We start from the raw sequence: 17,717 nt of genomic DNA on the forward strand, positions 1-17,717 counted from the left end.
TCCCATCCTTCTTTAACCAGTGAGCTTCCTTACCACAATTTAAAATTTTGAATGTATCAAACCCCCTTCATAATAATTTACTCTCAGTGGAGTATAGTTTGAATTCCACGACTTCCAAATAAACTTTGATTAATTCTTTTCACAATCTTTCAGTGTGTAACCAAACTGAAGTGCAAAGCATTTACCTGTACTCCACTCATACCTCTGTCTAAAATAGAATAGAACCTCCAGTTTAATTTTCTTTTAGCTCAAAACATTGCCACATATCCGATTAAATTCCATCAGCATTATTCCAATTTATAATTTGTTGTATCTATTTCACACTAGAATTCATAGTATCAACTAGTAACTATCCATTACCCTTATTTCTTCTGGCTCCTCCTCTTTACCATTTTTGTAAGTAGAGGAAAAGTACTGTACTGAATTGGATTTAATCCTCATGACAAGCCCTTCTTGATTTCAGGGCTGGTCAAATTTGTCTTGTTAAGGACATACAGTTTGCATATCATATGAGCTTAACCTTTTTAGGTGGAAAACTTAATTCTCTCTATAGTACAAATCCACACATAATTTGTATCTGAATACATGTTCATCTCTAGATCACAAATTCCTTCCTATATATTGTGCACATTTTTAAACAATTCATATAACCTTAGTCAAAGACAACACCATTTAAAAATTCCCTCTTTTGTAAACAACCAAATTCTTAGTACTTGTATTATTAAATCCCATGCACAGATTAACCATTTTAAAAAACTTTGTGTGCCATATGATTTCTTATTGCTAGTTCTGACAAGCATTAAAGTACCATATGATTTTTAAAAATCCTAAGTTTAATTTCTAGAATAAGTTCTTCTCAACAACATAACTTTTTCTGGCTAACTTTTACATCTATAAAGTAGCCAGTAAAATTTCTGTCCTTATAGAATAAAACATTCCCTCTCTGTGTCAGGCTGGTTATCAATCACATTTAGACAATTCTCAAATTCACTGAAACCATTATGCATTGCAAGATCTAACAAAACAAACCTAACCATGAGTTTTGTTGTGCTCAAGAAAATCTGTCTAACATTTCATATTTAACTGACAAAAAGTTACCACAATACATGAAATTACATTTGTACCATATCAAAATCATTAGCAATCCTCCCACGTTTCATGCATCAACCTTTAGAATTAATCTTAAGTGAAAAGTGCCTCTAACTGTGGAGTAAGAGACGAGACTGTGATAAACAGAAACATCCCCAAAATAGGGGTGTCTCACCAGTTGTCTTTTTGTTCAGAATCAACCCTCTTGCTCCCTGGAGCAGAGGAGGAAGACAGATTTGATCAGTGAACTGATAGCTTCCAGGTTGCCTGTTTTTCTCATCATCTCTGCCTGGATTTCTCTGCAGGCCCTTCCTTGCCTTATAATCCAAGCAAGGAGTAAGGGGCTTCTATCCATATTATGCCTTCTTTCTTGTAAGATATTTCCAATTGCCACCTGGTGTTAGAATTTAGGGTATTTATTTAGCCAATTTCCTCATTTTTTCCCTGATGGTGCTCAGCTATTTAACATGAGAGAAAACAAACAAACAAAAAACCCAATTGAATTCTTGCTCCGGCTACTTAGATTTGATCTCTTCCCAACAGGAGGGGCCTGTGAGGAAACGTTTCCCTTTGTCTTAATTGGGTTCGCTAGTCCCTATCTGGCTCAGACTTCAGGCTTGGTAGCCACTCCACACCTGAGGCTTCCCAGACTGAAAAAGGGAGAAGTCCAGCACAGCTCTACCTGAGTAGAGGATGGCATTACAATTTTAGGGTGCCATGGATAGGCCATGCCTCTTGCTTATTGAAGGTGTAACATGGTCATTCAACATTAAAAAGTAATTAGATTTTTTTCCCCAAGCTATTTAGAGACAATTTTTACCAACACAAAAGCAGACAGGGTAATACGTGAAGGACTGGACAGTCAAGACAGACACAACAAATATGAACGTTGGGCTGGATGTGCTCTTCTACTCACCCCAAGGGGCTAGGGGTGAGTGGTCCCCAAAACAAACTGGTGTGACTGGGTTTCCCCCAAGGCCACACCCCGTTCCTCCAGTGTGTCCACTGGGTTTCCTACTTTCAATGGGGGTCTCTAACCACCCCAAGGTCCAACTGGGGGGCCTCTAACCCACCTGGAACTGGGAACTCTAACCTGGGCAAGGGCCTCTAACCCCTGTATTGGGGACTCTAACCCCTACCTCACAGGTGGGCTCCAAGGCCCAGGGGACTCTAACCCCTGTTAAAACTGGACTCTAAGCCCCAGGGGACTCTCACCCCTGTTACCGAGGTCCAACCTTAGTGCCTCAGTTCCAAACTAGGCAGAGGGACTCTCACCCCCTGTATTTTGGGCAAAAGATTCCTGGCACAACAAACAAGAATTCCTGGCCCCTCCGTATTCTGAGCAAAATTTCTTGGCGCCACAGACAAAAATTCCTGGTGGCAACACAAATGCAAACGTATACTCTCATCACCAAGTCTCTTCCCAGCCTTTCCGGCCTGGCCCCTCATAGGACACAGAAACTGCGTACTGAGCTGGTGCACATTCACACACAGGTGAAACTGGATCACTTAGCGGAACTGAACTTGACAATAGGCCCTCTTCGTATAAACCCTGAAGCCGGTGGAACTAGCTGGGCCACTTAGTCTTATGTCCTAATCCCATGATCAGTTTCCCATCAGTCACAATCACACAACAATCACACATCAATACCGCCAACAGTTACACTGACCTGTTGTCTGTGTTCTGGTGGTCCACTCATGGAGGATTCCCGGCCAATGCACCAAATGTAGGGTCCGAGAAAATCCCCCAAGAATGGAGTCACGGAGACAATGCAAGTAAGCAAAGGACCACCATTTATATATAGCGTGCTAGCCCTGTTCCAAGGAAAGAACCGCGTCCGGCTCGGCTAGGAGCACACCTTATATAGCATAGGAGGCTTGAATGAAATGTGAATAACAGGGTATTTCAGTTTGGCAGTTGCAGCTACCTGATGGGTTCACAATACAGGGAGTGTCTGCTTAGCTGCTGGAATGGTTATGCTGACTTGGGCAAGAGTTTACCCCTGACCCCCCAGAGGGAGGTCATTTTGACCTCCTTCACCATCAAGATTCTTTACATGCCTTATGTAGGTATCTTCTTAAATCACCATTAGGGTCCTCTCAGTTACCCTCAATTTGTTTAGCTTGCCTACTGAGATGTTTATATACCGGGGTGTCACTGCTATTCATACTAGTGTTTCATGGAGCCAAGGGTGAGATTTGGATGAAAGGTGGATACCAAAGGTGGATGAGCAGCTCTGAAAAGGGCTGACAGTTAACTCCTATCCAGTAAACTATTAGGCATCCAGTGGCTCCAGGATCAAAACTAGGCCCTCTCCTCCTTTACTAGTCTTTTTAAACAAACTCCCTGGTTTGTATTCTTTGATTAAGTGACACTGATATCCTTTTGGTTGTTCTGTGAAGATACTCTTGGCTTTGAGTATTTTTTCTATCTAATCTTCATTTCTGGAATAATCTCCCTTCTCAATTCTGCCTACTGATTTCTCTGCTTTCCTTTAAGTCCCAACTAAAAATCCCTTCCTTACAAGAAGCCTTTCTCAGCCCTTGTTAATTCTATTGATTTCCCTTTGTTAATTTTTTCCTATTTGTCCTGTCATAGTTTGATTTTTAATTATTTGTTTACATGTTGTCTCCCATACTAGATTGTAAGCTCTTTGAGAACAAGGATTGCTTTTGCCCCTTTTTGTGCCAGCTCTGGACTTGTTAGGGTCTGAACACTAAAAAAATGAATAGTCTGAGGCCAGTCAGGCAACTTCACAAAAGTTCCATTTATTGTACCAAAGAGATTTTTATAGAGAGTAGAGTGCTAAATCACAATAGCATTACATCATATTTAGGAGGCATTCCCCCCCACCCCCCAAAACACAGAATATTGTTTATGAAAAGGCATTGTCCAAAACTTTTCTAGGACTCCTCTGGAAACCCAAACAATTTAAGGGACCTGCTGCTTGAGTAAACAGCCTTGCTTAGAGACCTTTAGCAGAATACAGGCATCTCTGTGAGAATTATTTGTGCTTCCTTTCTCTCTGGGTCAAGCTGACTAGCACTTAACATCTAGCAATTAGCACAATGCCTGGTGCATAGTAGACACAATAAATTTTTTGTTTGGTTGAGTGATTGGTCTAGTGTATCATACATATTATGGGACTCTTGCTCAGAAAAATTGTTCCAGTCTTGGTGAGAGATAGAATTATACATATTATGATGCTTTTGATTTTAAGCAAAGATCTTTTAAACTTTTTAAAAAAGTATTGACATAGACCCACAGTTGTAGAATTTTTAGTATGAGTCTTGTACTTGTCAGATTTGTACAAGTACTGATATATAGTTTTGGATATTTTGGATTTCTTAATGATTATTTTAATTTTTTCCTAATGTTAAACTAGCTTTTCTTCCCTTCTATAAATCCAACTTGATTTAATAGATTATTTTTTTGTATAAAGTGCTATGATCTACTTCTTGCCAGGATTTTATTTAAAAAAATTAAAGTTGATATATTCATTGGCAATATTTATCCATGTTTTCCTTTTTTGCTTTATTCTTTTCTTGTTTTGGTACATAGTCATCTTATAAATCAAGTATGGTAGAATATTTTGTTTTTTAATATTTGATAATTTATGTAGCATATTAGCTGTTCTATTCATATTTTGTTCTTTGTGAGGATTTACTTATTTTTTTATTTTGAAAATTTCATATTAATTTCATTAAATTTTGTTTTGTTGTAGCTGAATACCATTAGGGCTGTAGTTTTTTCCTCTGAAGACTTCTGCTACACCCCAGAAATGTTTATATATTGTAATTATCATGCTCTTTCATATAGTTGTTTCTACATTATTTTTCTCTGATCCAATCATTCTTTATGAATTTGTTATTAAGTCTCTATTTAGCTCTGTCTTTTGCTTGTACTCTGTGGAAAGGAAAACTGAATCTAGCTTTGGCATTTCTACCATTGAAGTGGAGCAAACAGCAGTTGAAATGTGGGAATGAAGATATTGACAGCAAAGGCAGTTGGTGGGGGGGGTTGGGGAGGGCTGGAGAGGGATAGTTGCTTCTGAGTGTGACTCTTTCCTGGCCCTCGGACTGTCTCAGGATAGAAGTACTTCTATTCCTGGGCTTTTCCCAACTGTGTGCTCTACCTGGATTCATGTGATCCTGTCATCGAAAAAAGGATTTAAGGGGAGTGGTTTGAACTGTAGCACTTTAGGGCATTAGCCTGAAGAGACAGGCCCAACCAGCTCTGAAAGTGAGAACTTTTTCTTCCTTTTTCTGTCTACTGCTAAAAACTTTGAACTTAAGAAAGCTAGCACAGATATAGCATAGACAGGAATAAAAGAAACCTTCACTGGCCTCAGCTCAGAAACTGAGAGAGACTCAAACCCAATCTTTGGCAAAGTATTGGACAATCCCTATTCCCTCTACCCTGATACCTTTCCAGTTTGTATTTGTTATTACATTTATTTTTAGTTAAATAATACAGTCAGATAATCTTTATAAAGGTGAGGGGGCTCTTAAGGGAGTAAGGGTATTTTAGGGGAAAACCTCAATCTTGAGGTGCCTGTTTGCACCTTTCCCTCCTTTCACCCTGGTATATATTATCTGTAAGAAGACTATTTTCTTACAACTCTTGCACCTATGGGAGAGTTTTTCTGCTTTTAAGTATTTTTTTTTGCCCTTTTTCTGTGCCTTGATTTATGATTTTTGTTTATTAAGGTAGAGTGTGATACTGAGAAATATGTAGTGGTTATATTGATGAGATACTATAAATATTTCATCTCTGTTTCTCTCTCCCCTCTGTTTTTTCTTTGTTCTCCTTTTTCCACTAAGGGAAGAGTGAATTTTGTGGTGTATATGAGTGTTCTTTTAAATCCTACATAGACTTTCTTTTATAGCAAAGAAAAAAAAATATACAATGGACCCTTATTGTCAAACACTAGGGAACTCCTTAATTAAGTAATTAAGTAATTTCCTATAACTTTTATGTATTAAAAGTTAATTTATTTTTGACAAAAGTACCAGAAACTTTGAAAAGTGTGAATGTTTTTGAGAGAGTTACTGTGAGAGTTTTTCATGAATTTTTGGTAATGAATAAATTTACATAATAGTGTCTGCTCCTGACTGTATTGTAGAAATGTTTATGAAACAAATTCTTTGATAAAAGAAAAAAAACTTACACGTATCTTTAGGCAGAAAAAAAAGATTTTCAACAGATTTTCAACAAATATATATATATGCATATATATATATTTGCTATATATGGTATAAATAAAATGTTTATGAGTTTTTAAAATTCAGTTTTATTTTCAGTATCAAATTCTCTCTATTCCCTTACCTCTTGCTCATCCATTAAAAAGGCAAGAAATACAAAACCCATTACAAATATTCAGTCACAATGTGACTGCAAAAATGTGGGTTTCAAGACTTTGAATTGCCAAAACTGTAAAGATAATTTTTGGTGTCTTGAGTTAAATCAAAAATAAGTGGTCTCCTTGAGAAAAATTCCCAAATATGAAATACCCAAGTATTCTGGGTTTTATAGAGATTTTAATTAATACAAATGAAGGAATTAAGGGAAGGAAAAGAGACAGAGTAAGAGGAAATAGTAGGAAAAGGCTAGGGCCTAGGCCAATGGCCTAGGCTTTTTCTCTTTAAGAGAGAAACTAAGTCAGTCTTAAATCATTCACCACAAGGTCGTTCCAAGCAAAACTCTAGTGTTCAGAGACCCAGCTACTCCAATTAATCTGAGCTCCAGCTCCTTCAGAGAGCCTCCTCTGTCTCCTGACCTCCAATTCAGCTTCCAAAGCTGAACTCCCTTCAGAGGCCTCAAGCTCCTTCCTTTTAAAGAAAATTTTCTCTTGTGACACCTCCCCTAAATTTTCACATCTACCAATCACAGTAGATGCTTTTCCTAGGACTGCCCATTCTTAGTTTTCACCACTCATAATTGTTAATAGTTTTTGTCACTAGTAAGGCTGTAGCAGCTACTCCTCTAAGACATGGTGGTACTCCTGATGCTACTGGGTCCAGTTGGGCACAATAATAAGCAATTGGGTGCTGAGAAGGTCCCAAAGTCTGAGTTAAAACACCTGAAGCTACTCCTCTTCGCTCATGTACATACAAAGTAAATAGTTTGTTATAATCTGGGATGCCTAGAGTGGATAGACAGGATAGCCTTTTTTAGATATGATAGAGCTGACAAGTGTTCTGGCTCTAATTTGAGGGGTTCAGGAACCAAATCCTTTGTTAGTGCTATAAGGGGCTTAGTAATTTCCCCATAGCAAGGAATCCATTGTCTGCAAAACCCTGTTTCTCCTAAAATTACTCTCAACTGTTTCTTAGTAGTAGGAGCACTTAAATCTTGAATATTCTCAATTTGTTTTGGAGAAATATAATGAGCACCCACAGTCAGGATGAACCCCAAATATTCTACTTTAGGGAGGCACCACTGAACCTTATCTTTTGAGATCTTATGTTCTCTTTTGTGCAATTCCAAAAGAAGGTGTTTACTATCTTCTTGACATGTTTCTGCGTCTGTTGAAGCCAAGAGTAGATCACCTACATATTTGATTAATTTTCTATTTTTAAATGTTACATTATCTGTGTCTTGGCTCAAAATTTGCACAAATAAACTCAGGCTTTACACATAATCCTGTGGCAGACGACTCCATGTATATTGTGAGCCCTTCCAGGTAAAAGCAAAAATATGCCTGGAGTTCTTATGTTATAGGAATGGAAAAGAAAGCTGAGCACAAGTCTACTACTGTAAAGTATGTAGCTATGCTAGGAATAGAGGAAATAATAGTATTTATGTTGGAAACTATGGAGTGTCTCTTTATAATGTGGTTATTCACTGTCCTCAGATCCTGTACGAATCTATAGAGGTGCTTGGCATCAGGCCCTCTTTTTGTTTATTTAAATGGCAGGATGGGCGTGTTGAATTCATATTTACAAGGGATTATTATTCCTTGTTTAATTAATGAGTTAATATCTAGGGTAATACCCTCAATTGCCTCTTTTGAGAGAGGATACTGAGGAATGGAAGGAGGTGGGCTAGATTTAGTTTTTATCTGCACAGGAACAGCAGATTTAAGTAAGCCTACATCGGAAGAAGATGTGGCCCAAAGAGACTCCGGTATATCCATAGGTATTTCAAAAGTGGGAGGCTCCTTTGCCTCCTGGCTCTCTAAGAGAATTACAGGGAGTAAATTTAAGGATTCCATTGGTACTTCCAATGTTAAGGAACCATCTGGGGAACAAGTTATTGTGGCTCTGAGTTTGCATAGAAAGTCCTTCCCCAGCAAATTTAAAGGGGAGTCAGGCATCAAAACAAATTCCTGGATTAGCTGTGTAACCAAAAGAAAAAAAGAAAAAGAACTTGGAAAAATCTGCATTCTGAAATTGTCAGTTCTTTATTTGAAAGTGGTACACCATGAGTCCATTAAAATTGTGATGGGTCATTGTGTTCATCAAAGTTAGGTTCACAGTTTTATGATTTTGTAATTTTGCAGTTACTTTGTAAATTATTCTCTTTGTTCTGCTCACTTTAACTTTGAATTTGTTTATATAAGTCTTCCCAGGACTTTTGAATCTATCACCATCATTTTTTATGGCACAGTAGTATTCCATCACATTCATATACCATAACTTGTAAGTCATTCATCAGTTGATAATCATTCCCCTCAGTTTCTAAGTCTTTGCTACCTTAAAAAGTTGCTATAATATTTTTGTACATATCAGGCAGCTATGGGTGACAGAGTGGGTAGAGTGCTGGGCTTGGATACAGGGAAATTGGAATTCAAATCTGGTTTCAGATACTTATAGCTGTGTGACCTTGAGCAAGTCATTTAACCCTGTTTGCCTTGGTTTTCTCATCTGGAAAATGAGCTGGGGAAAGAAATGGCAAATCATTCCAGTGCCTTTGTGAAGAAAACCCTAATAAGTTGATCTCCAATGATCAGCCCATCAACATGTTGCCACTTTGATGTATTTTTAATAAATTCCTCTTTATTTCTTATATAAGAAAGAAAGAAAACTTTGATATTGAGGTCTCAAAGACTTATATATGCTGAGTATTCCCTATGAGAGACATGTGCTAGCAAATGACAAATCAGAAACAACTGACAGACCCCCTGAGCTGTCCTAAGTCAAGCTTAAGCTACCATTGGTACATGTGAGATGCAGGAAGTGATGTAAAAAACGGTTTATATATTTTGCATCACTTCCTCCCTCCGGACTCTTTTTGCGGAGAGGTGGCTCTGGCTCTTGTGCCAGAGAAGTGACTGGTGGCAGCGTGCTGAGTATCTTGGCATCATGGCATGGCTGCAACTATTGTCCAGGTTTGGCGGCAAGCATCCTTAATACAGTAACTGGGAGAAACTTAATATCGTAGGTCAGGTGAGGCATCTTCTCTGAGCTCTCTCTTTTAGGCTGATTCCTTTTTCTTTTACCTTCCAAAACAATATCTTCTTAGGAGGCCCCTACTCTTCTGAGGAGGCCTTGTGGCAGAGGTCTTTGAACTCCCCCTGGCACAGGCTAGGCTGGAGAAATCCTATACCCTTTTCCCTCCTGCTTCTTAATTCCTTCTCTCTATGTTAATTAAACCACCATAAAATTTCCAAACTGACTTGAGTATTTTATTTGGAATTTGAATTAATCCCCTGGTGACCAAATAAATTTATATTCAGTCTCAACCCCTAAATTTACCTTTACAGACACAACTGAAAATTATTAAACAACAATAACAAAAAATAGGCCTTTTTTGCTTGCTTTTCTGTCTTTTTGAGCCAGTTCCACCAAGTGTGTGTTAAAGTACCTATTTTCCTATGTTGCTTTCAAGAGTTTTTATGAATTTTTTACCAGAGAAATGTAAGCCAAAAATAGAAAATTTACTTTTGGTTTTTGAACTGTTTTGTTTTGAACTGAATTTTTTGCCCATTATTTGAATTTTGAAAAGAATTAGGGGATACAATTTAGAATCAAAATAGGAATGATATTTATATGACAGTTTACTTATAATTTCTTATACAGCTTATAGTATTCATATCTACTTCTCAGTCTATGTTCTACCACTTTTCCCCTCCTCTCCATTTCTAATGTGAAGATTGGAACTACAAGATTCCTATATATTGACAACTAACAGAAATACTAATTATGAAGGAAAATAAAAATAACTAATGTCTTATATATATATATATGAAAGTAGTGAATAAGTAAATGAATAAGTATATAGATCAAATTATAAAAGATAATTATTTTCATATGCAAACAAGATAGTTATGCTACTTGTATTCCTCAGCTGAGTCAATAAGTTATTTTTTTCTTCTCTTTCATTACTAAGCTTTCATTTCATTCTGAATCTTTTCCAGGCTTCCATCTTGGACTTACACTCTGGAGCACTTTCTTTTGGAAAACATTTTGTAAATCTGTACAGGTAATAATAAAACATGCCTACCCTGGCATTCTGTTTTTATCAGTGAAGTATATGGGATTGAATTTTTTAATAGAAGATATTACTCAGAATATGACTACTGTGGTATTTTGTTACAGTATTCCTCTTTATTATGAGGTTTATTATTAAAACTCATTTTTATTCATTTGGAAATTTTATAACCTATTAAACTCATTTATAAGTCTTTCCAAGGTTAGAAAGTATTTATTGAGCAAGGTTAACATTCTTAGAATTTGTTAAACTGCTCTGAAGGATTGAAAAAATATTAATACTTGGCCACTAAAACTCAAATAATTTAGAATCTAGTTGAGAACACAAGATGTGCACATATAGATTAGAGAACGGTTTAGGGTTAAAGAGTGGTCAGTACAATACCAGTTGACAAAACTCACTGTGGTGTAGAATAGATTAGAATGACTTCCTGGAGATAAGATTTCAGATGGGTCTTGAAGAACGAATAAGAAGGATGGGTAAGAAGGAAGGCATTCTAGATATCTAGAATCCAGGTCCTCTGACTCCAAACCTCTTTCTACTGTACTAAACTGATTAATTCTACTTCCTCTAATAAACTCAAATGCCTTTGATTTTGTTTGGTGAGGGAACCAATATTTATTTTTCTCAACCATGACAAATATTATTATTAGTGTAAATTTTATGTTCTCTTTGGAGATCTTTTTTTTTTTTTCTTTGTCACTGAATTAAAATAGCTTAAAATAACTTCTTTTCAAAGTTCAAGTTGGCTTTCAGGGATTTTCTTTTGCCACTTTAATTAGGTAATCAGTAAAGGAAAAGGAGACTTTAAAGGCAGTAAGGAAAATAGGAAAGAGATATTAAGATATTTTTCTTTTTTACAGATACTTTGGGGCAAAAATCCAAGATATTTTTTCAGAAGAGGATTTTCAGTTATATAGGTAAAACAACTCAAAGAAGTCAAAACAAAGTCTATTTTTGCACTTATTATTGTTAGGTTTTAGAAGAATTTCCTTGTTTAAATGTTCAAGTTATCTGTATTGAAGCTATTTAGAAAATATGATGTTTTCTTTAAATATATGCCTTTTTGGTGGGCAATTGACATTAATTAGATTAGTGTTAGGTAGCAATTAGCTACCACTTATTTAGGTGGGCAATTAGCAATTAGATTAAGTGTTAGGTGATCTTTGTGATCTCTGTAGAAAGAATGTTCTGGCTGCTAAAAGTAGATTTACATTGATGAGACTGGAAATTGTTCCAGAGAAAAAGGAATAGATTAATAACAGCTCATACCTATCTGAATTTCCTGACTACCTCTAGTGATCTATGAACTTCTATATCCAACTACTTAAGAAATACAATTGTATAATTATTTTTGGTAATATGTATTCACAGACTCACCTGTGAATGTGAACTGATCTTTTTGAGATCTCACACACAAATATGTACACTCAATTTTGAGTTTAACAATTTTTTTAATATTGTAGGAAAGTGAGGTAAAAGAAAAATCATCTTAGACTCATACTTTTCTACTTTGAATCTCAGAGTAGGTATTTTGTATGCTTTTCATGATTAGTGTTAAAATGTATTCAGTTTAATAGATTATTTTGAAATATTTGTATCCCATCTTTTTTTCTGTAGTTTTACCATGTATTCTGTTAATAATTTAGCTTCACAATTGCCACTGTGTTCCATATAATGTTAGTTGTGGTTCTAAAATAAAAATCTGACTTTTGTGTAATTTCTCTCCATAAAATATTAAAATGTAAAATTATACACATATCAGAAATACTTCTTATTTGGGACAAAATTTTCGGTATGAAAATAGGAATGGAAGGGAAAAGGAATAAATTTTATCAAGCACATACTGTATGTTACACACTGTTAAGTTTTTTACAAATATCTCATTTGATCTTCAAAATAACTTTGTGATGTTGTGAGATTTAAATTAATATCAATAACTCCACTTATTATTTTTATAAAGTTTATTGATAATCATTTAAAGTAGAAGAAGTTAAAAAAACAGAAGTTCAAAACCTAATATTCCAATTGAAGTATGACCACATGTGTAAATCCTCCTGCCTGGCTCTCACCCATCTTCTGCAGTTGCGTTCAGGGAAAGAGAGAGAGCAGAGCGGGGTCACACCAAAACTTTATCCTCCATATGTTCACTCAGTGTTCCAACACAGCATAAACATGCAAATGAGATGCTGGGTAAGAGTTTTGGGGAATAAATTCTATCTACACAATGTAGGTGCTGTTACTATTCCCATTTTACAGTTAAGTAAACAGTTGATGCAGGTAGGTTAATGTTAAGTGACTTACCCAGGGTCACAAAGCTATGAAGTGTCTGACATTAGATTTGAACCTATGTCTTCCTGGCTCCACTAGATTTCCTTCAAAATTTCTCCACTAGTTTAGATTTTCTCCACTAGTTTCCTTCAAAATTTCCTCTGTCCTTAACTAAGGAGATTACAGATTCTGAGCTTTCTGAGATTTTGTAGTATATTCCAAGCCCGATAAGATATAATAAAACATTGGTCTGTCTTTTTTCAATTATAGCTATATCTCTAGTGATCTTGATCTGAATATCCAACCTGGATATTTTTGTGTATATGAAATGTTTATTACTCATTGCTATTTTACACATTAAAGTAGCACTATAGCTACTTTTTTATTCTCTTAGTTTAAATGGAAAATGAAAGTAAGTATTCTCTTTAAGTCTTGTACATATTGGATGTTTTTAAAAAATCTGAAATAGAAATAATTGTACAAAGTAATATTCATATTGTAAGATTTAAATTAATATCAATAACTCCAAGTATTGTATTTTATAAAGTTTATTAACAAGCACTTGAATTAGAAAGAAAATAAACTAAAAGAAATAGAAGTTCAAACCTAATTATCTAACAAAAAGTAAACCCATATGTGTAGATTTTCCTGCCTGGCATAAAGCCTGCTTTCCCAGCTCAATCAGGATGAGGGGCAGAGCTACGTAAAACTTATATCCTCCCTACATTAGCACATAACGTGAGATGGAACATGGGAATCTGAGAGAGTTCTGGGGTTCAAATCCTAATTATACACTATATACTCTATACATTATATATACCATAAATATCACCTATATATAGGTATAGTCATTTTGGTGATCTAACTGGTAATATGACAGGAGTTATGAAATTGACTATAAAAGATATGAAACCAAAAAGGTTTAGTGATCCCACTGATGTATGCTGTTTCTCATCCTATGTAATTGTATAATATATATATTTTTAAAATCTGAAATTTTCCATCACTTCTTTTATTAGAAAATAGTTTTATCAAGGCATTGTACCACACATGCCATAAATTATTACCTTATTAATGATGAGTGTATCCCAGAATATATTCACCACACTAGCTAATGTACTGAGTTTGTTTGCCCTGCTAGTGCATGAAGACTTTTGGTGGAAAGTACTGAATGAATAAGTTAGGAATTAAAGTTCTCTGCTGTTAATTTTTTTTTTTAGTTTTGTTTTTAATATTTCATTCTGATGGAGTCAATTATTTCTGCTTGATGTACTCTGGTTTTTAGGGAGGTCATTTCTTTCTTTCTTTCTTTCTTTTTTTTTTACTTTTAAACATTATTTTATTTGGTCATTTTCAAACATTATTCATTGGAAATGGAGATCATTTTCTCCCCCTCTTCACCCCTCCCATAGCCAACGAGCAATTCCACTGGGTATCACTGTTGTGTCCTTGCTCTGAACTCATTTCCATGTTGTTGGTATTTGCATTAGTGTGCTCATTTAGCGTCTCTCCTCAATCATACCCCCTCCACCCCTGTAGTCAAGCAGTTGCCTTTCCTCGGTGTTATTACTGCTGGTAATTTATAAGGTTGTTTCCTTGTTGAGTTTCTTGCGGTCTTGGCCTATAGATCATGTGCCCAAACTGCACTTTCAATCTGCCTGTGAACCCCCTGCATTACCCCAGACAATAGATGGAGGAAGTGCTTTCATTCAGCTACTAGACAGAGGGGCATGGTATATATTGTCCTCAGGTGCTGTGGAGAGGGAAAATGGAGCAGCCCCCTCCATGGCTTTGCCAACACAAGTCTATAGAGACAGCTACAACTTTCTTTCCTCTGGCACAGTTCCCACTCTTTTAGAGGAGTTTTTGAGTCAGTAAGAGCATGACCCATATACATCTCTCTCACACATTTATTAATACCACATTGATATTACTATTATGACATTCTTTTTAATGTTTGTATCCCTAGCACTTAGAACAATGCCTGGCATAGAGTAATCACTTAATATATATTTACTGATTGATGTCAAACTCAACATGTCTAAAATTGAACTCTATTTCCTGCCCAAACACTCCCTCTTTCCACCCTTCCTTATTTCTGTTTCGGGCACTACTACCATTCTCTTAGTCCCATAGGTCCACAACCTGGGTAAACCCTTTACTCTTACCCTCCAGATCCGATTTGTTGACAAGGCTTTGTATTTGTAATCTCTTTTGAATCTGCTGCCTTCTTTCCTCTGACATCACCATACCCTGGTTCAAATTCTCATTTCCTTGTGTCAGGAGTATAGTAGTAGCCTGCTGGTTGGTTTACTTGCTAAAATTTTCTCCACACTCCAGGCCATCCTCTATTCACTTGCCCAAATGATTTTCCTAAAGCACTAGTCTGAGTATATTGTTTCCCACCCTAGTTTCCCCAATAAATTCCAATGGCTTCCCATTGCTTCCAGGATTAAACACAAAATATTCTGTTTGGTGTTCAAAGCCATAAAGCCTGTCATAATCTAGGACCCCATCCCCTGAAATCTTGCCAGTCTTCTTATACCTTACCTTATACCTTACTTTCTACCTATATACTCTTTGATCCAGGGACACTGGCCTCCTTGCTTTTCCACTAACATGTCCCTTGAATCCGGTATTTGCTTTGATATCTCTGGTGCCTGGAATGTTCTCCCTTATTCACCTCAGTCTTTTAGCTTCCTTGGCTTCAAGTCCTAGCTAAAAATTCTACCTTCTATAAGAAGTCTTTTCCAGTCCTTAATTCCAGTGCCTTTCTTCACTTATTTCTTATTTATCCCATATACACCTTTATTTATACATATTTTATGCTTGTTATATAAATCTCTACTACCTGGGAATATTCATGACCCCCCCCACAAACATTGTAAGCTCCCTGAGGACAGGGACTGTCTTTTGCCCTTCTTTTTGTATCCCCAGCATTTAGTAATGGTGCCTGACACATAGTAGATGCTCAATAAATGCTTATCAATTAAGTAACAGAAACAACATGAAGTTTAGAATGTTGATCACGTATGAAAACAGAAAAATTTTCTGTCTTAAAGTTCCCAAACTGATCAATAACTTGATCCATAATAAATATAACATGGTCCTTCAAGATTGCTTTTTTCCTCCAGTACCTTGGAGGTGCTTAATATATTTGTTGAATTAATTTATTAGCTTGTTTGCTACAGCAGAATTTGCAAGGAATCCTCTTCAGGAAATCAGATAACCCTAGATCAACCCTCCCCAAAGTATTAAATCCCCTAAATCTCTATAATGATGCTTCTCAGAATTTGAACTCATAAGTCCTCATGAATTTTGTATGTTGTTTCATCTTCTGAGTTGTTTCAATAAAAATAAAGCAGAAACTTCAGAATAAGATAAGAATTTTGTGTACTACACCATGGTACTATATGCCAAACCCCTTAAATATAGTCTCAAATATAGTTTCAAAACAAACAAACAAAAAATAGATAATTTTGAAAAGAAAGACAATGTAGATAATGAAAAGTAACCCTGATGATATAAACTAGATTGTGGAAAAACTTTGTCCTTTATTCAAATCAATATAACTTTATGTGATAGATTACAACATTGCTGCGTTTAATTGATATATGTTAGAAAACTTTCCATTATGAAGAGATATCATTTGAAGTAGAACATAGAATTCATTATCATTTATTTGAAAAATTGGTCTTTACCATCAATTTGAGAATGGCTCACCTAATTGTTACCTGAATGTAATGAAATATTATTGTGCAACAAGAAATGGAAAATATGAAGAATTAAAAGAAACATAGGAATTCATATAGGATCCAGGCATTGACGATTTAAATATGGAAAGGACCATAAGACTTTCCAATGTATTCCTTTCTTTTCATAGATATAGAAACTGAGGCACTAAGAAATTAATTGACTTTTTAAAAGTGACATAAGTATTAAGTGACAGAACCAGAAAGATGAACTGATATAGAGTGAATTTTAGTGAGCTAGGAAATAACATATACAGTTACTTAAATGAAGAATTGTACTGAATAAAGAATACTCTGACCAAGTTTGGCTCTGGAGAAGAAATGAGAAAATGTGTTTTTTCTCCTTTGTGGCATGGTGAGACTATAGGGCCATGAAACATTGTATACACTATTGGACACAGTTGATGTGTTGGTTTTGCTGAACCTTTCCCCCTCTCTTTTAAAGTACTTGTATACAAGATATGGCTCAATGGATATTGTAAGGAAATATATTTCAAAAATGTATATGTTGTAACAACTAAAGGGATCAATTAAAAATAAAATGATCTTTAAAAACAGCCCCATTATAAATAGTAGCTTGTTATTAAAAATCACTTTGTTATTAAAAAACACATTATTTCATTGTTCTTCACAGCAAGTACTCCTATTTTACATGCATGGAAATCAAAATTCTGAAGTTGTCATTTCCTATAGAAGTAGAAACTAGTCTGGAATCTTTTCCCCCTTCTTTTTCTTTCTCTTTCTCTCTCTCCTCCTCCTCCTTCTTCAATTTAAAACCCTTACTGTGTATTGGTTCCAAGACAGAAGAGTGGTAAGGATTAGGCAATGGGGGTTAAGTGTCTAACCCAGGGTCACACAACTAGGAAGTGTCTGAGGCCAGAGTTGAACCTAGGATGTCCTGTCTCTAGGCCTGGCTCTCAATTCACTGAGCTACCCAGTTGCCCCCTGGAATCCTTTTCTTCTAACTATGAGAGTGGGGGTTAGGAGTCACGTTGACCAGCATTTCTGACCAGCCTGACCCTGCCAGACTTTGGGGAAAAGGGGTTCAATTACTTTTAGGGACCTCCCACTCCCTCTTTCCCAATACCTCATTCCTCAATTCAATTGCCCTATCCTTCATCTGTTCCCTTAGAATAAATAGCTGTTCATAAGAGCAAGTGACTAGCTTC

At 35.9% G+C, this 17,717-nt stretch overlaps 1 protein-coding gene across 4 annotated transcripts in view; it reads left to right on the top strand.

Moving 5' to 3' along the window:
- Positions 1-17,717, top strand: part of OGFOD3 (2-oxoglutarate and iron dependent oxygenase domain containing 3) — a 128,184-nt gene that overhangs the window by 74,090 nt on the left and 36,377 nt on the right. For 3 of the 4 annotated variants that reach the window (XM_001374404.4, XM_056817494.1, XM_007483432.3), the window contains exons 5-6: positions 10,452-10,516; positions 11,389-11,445. In XM_001374404.4, coding sequence (XP_001374441.1) covers positions 10,452-10,516; positions 11,389-11,445 — 122 coding nt within the window. The remainder of the gene's footprint in view (positions 1-10,451; positions 10,517-11,388; positions 11,446-17,717) is intronic. The other variant, XM_007483430.3, reaches the window with a different exon arrangement.

This window comes from Monodelphis domestica, chromosome 2, assembly GCF_027887165.1.
Source record: "Monodelphis domestica isolate mMonDom1 chromosome 2, mMonDom1.pri, whole genome shotgun sequence".
Classification (NCBI taxonomy): Eukaryota; Metazoa; Chordata; class Mammalia; order Didelphimorphia; family Didelphidae; genus Monodelphis; species Monodelphis domestica.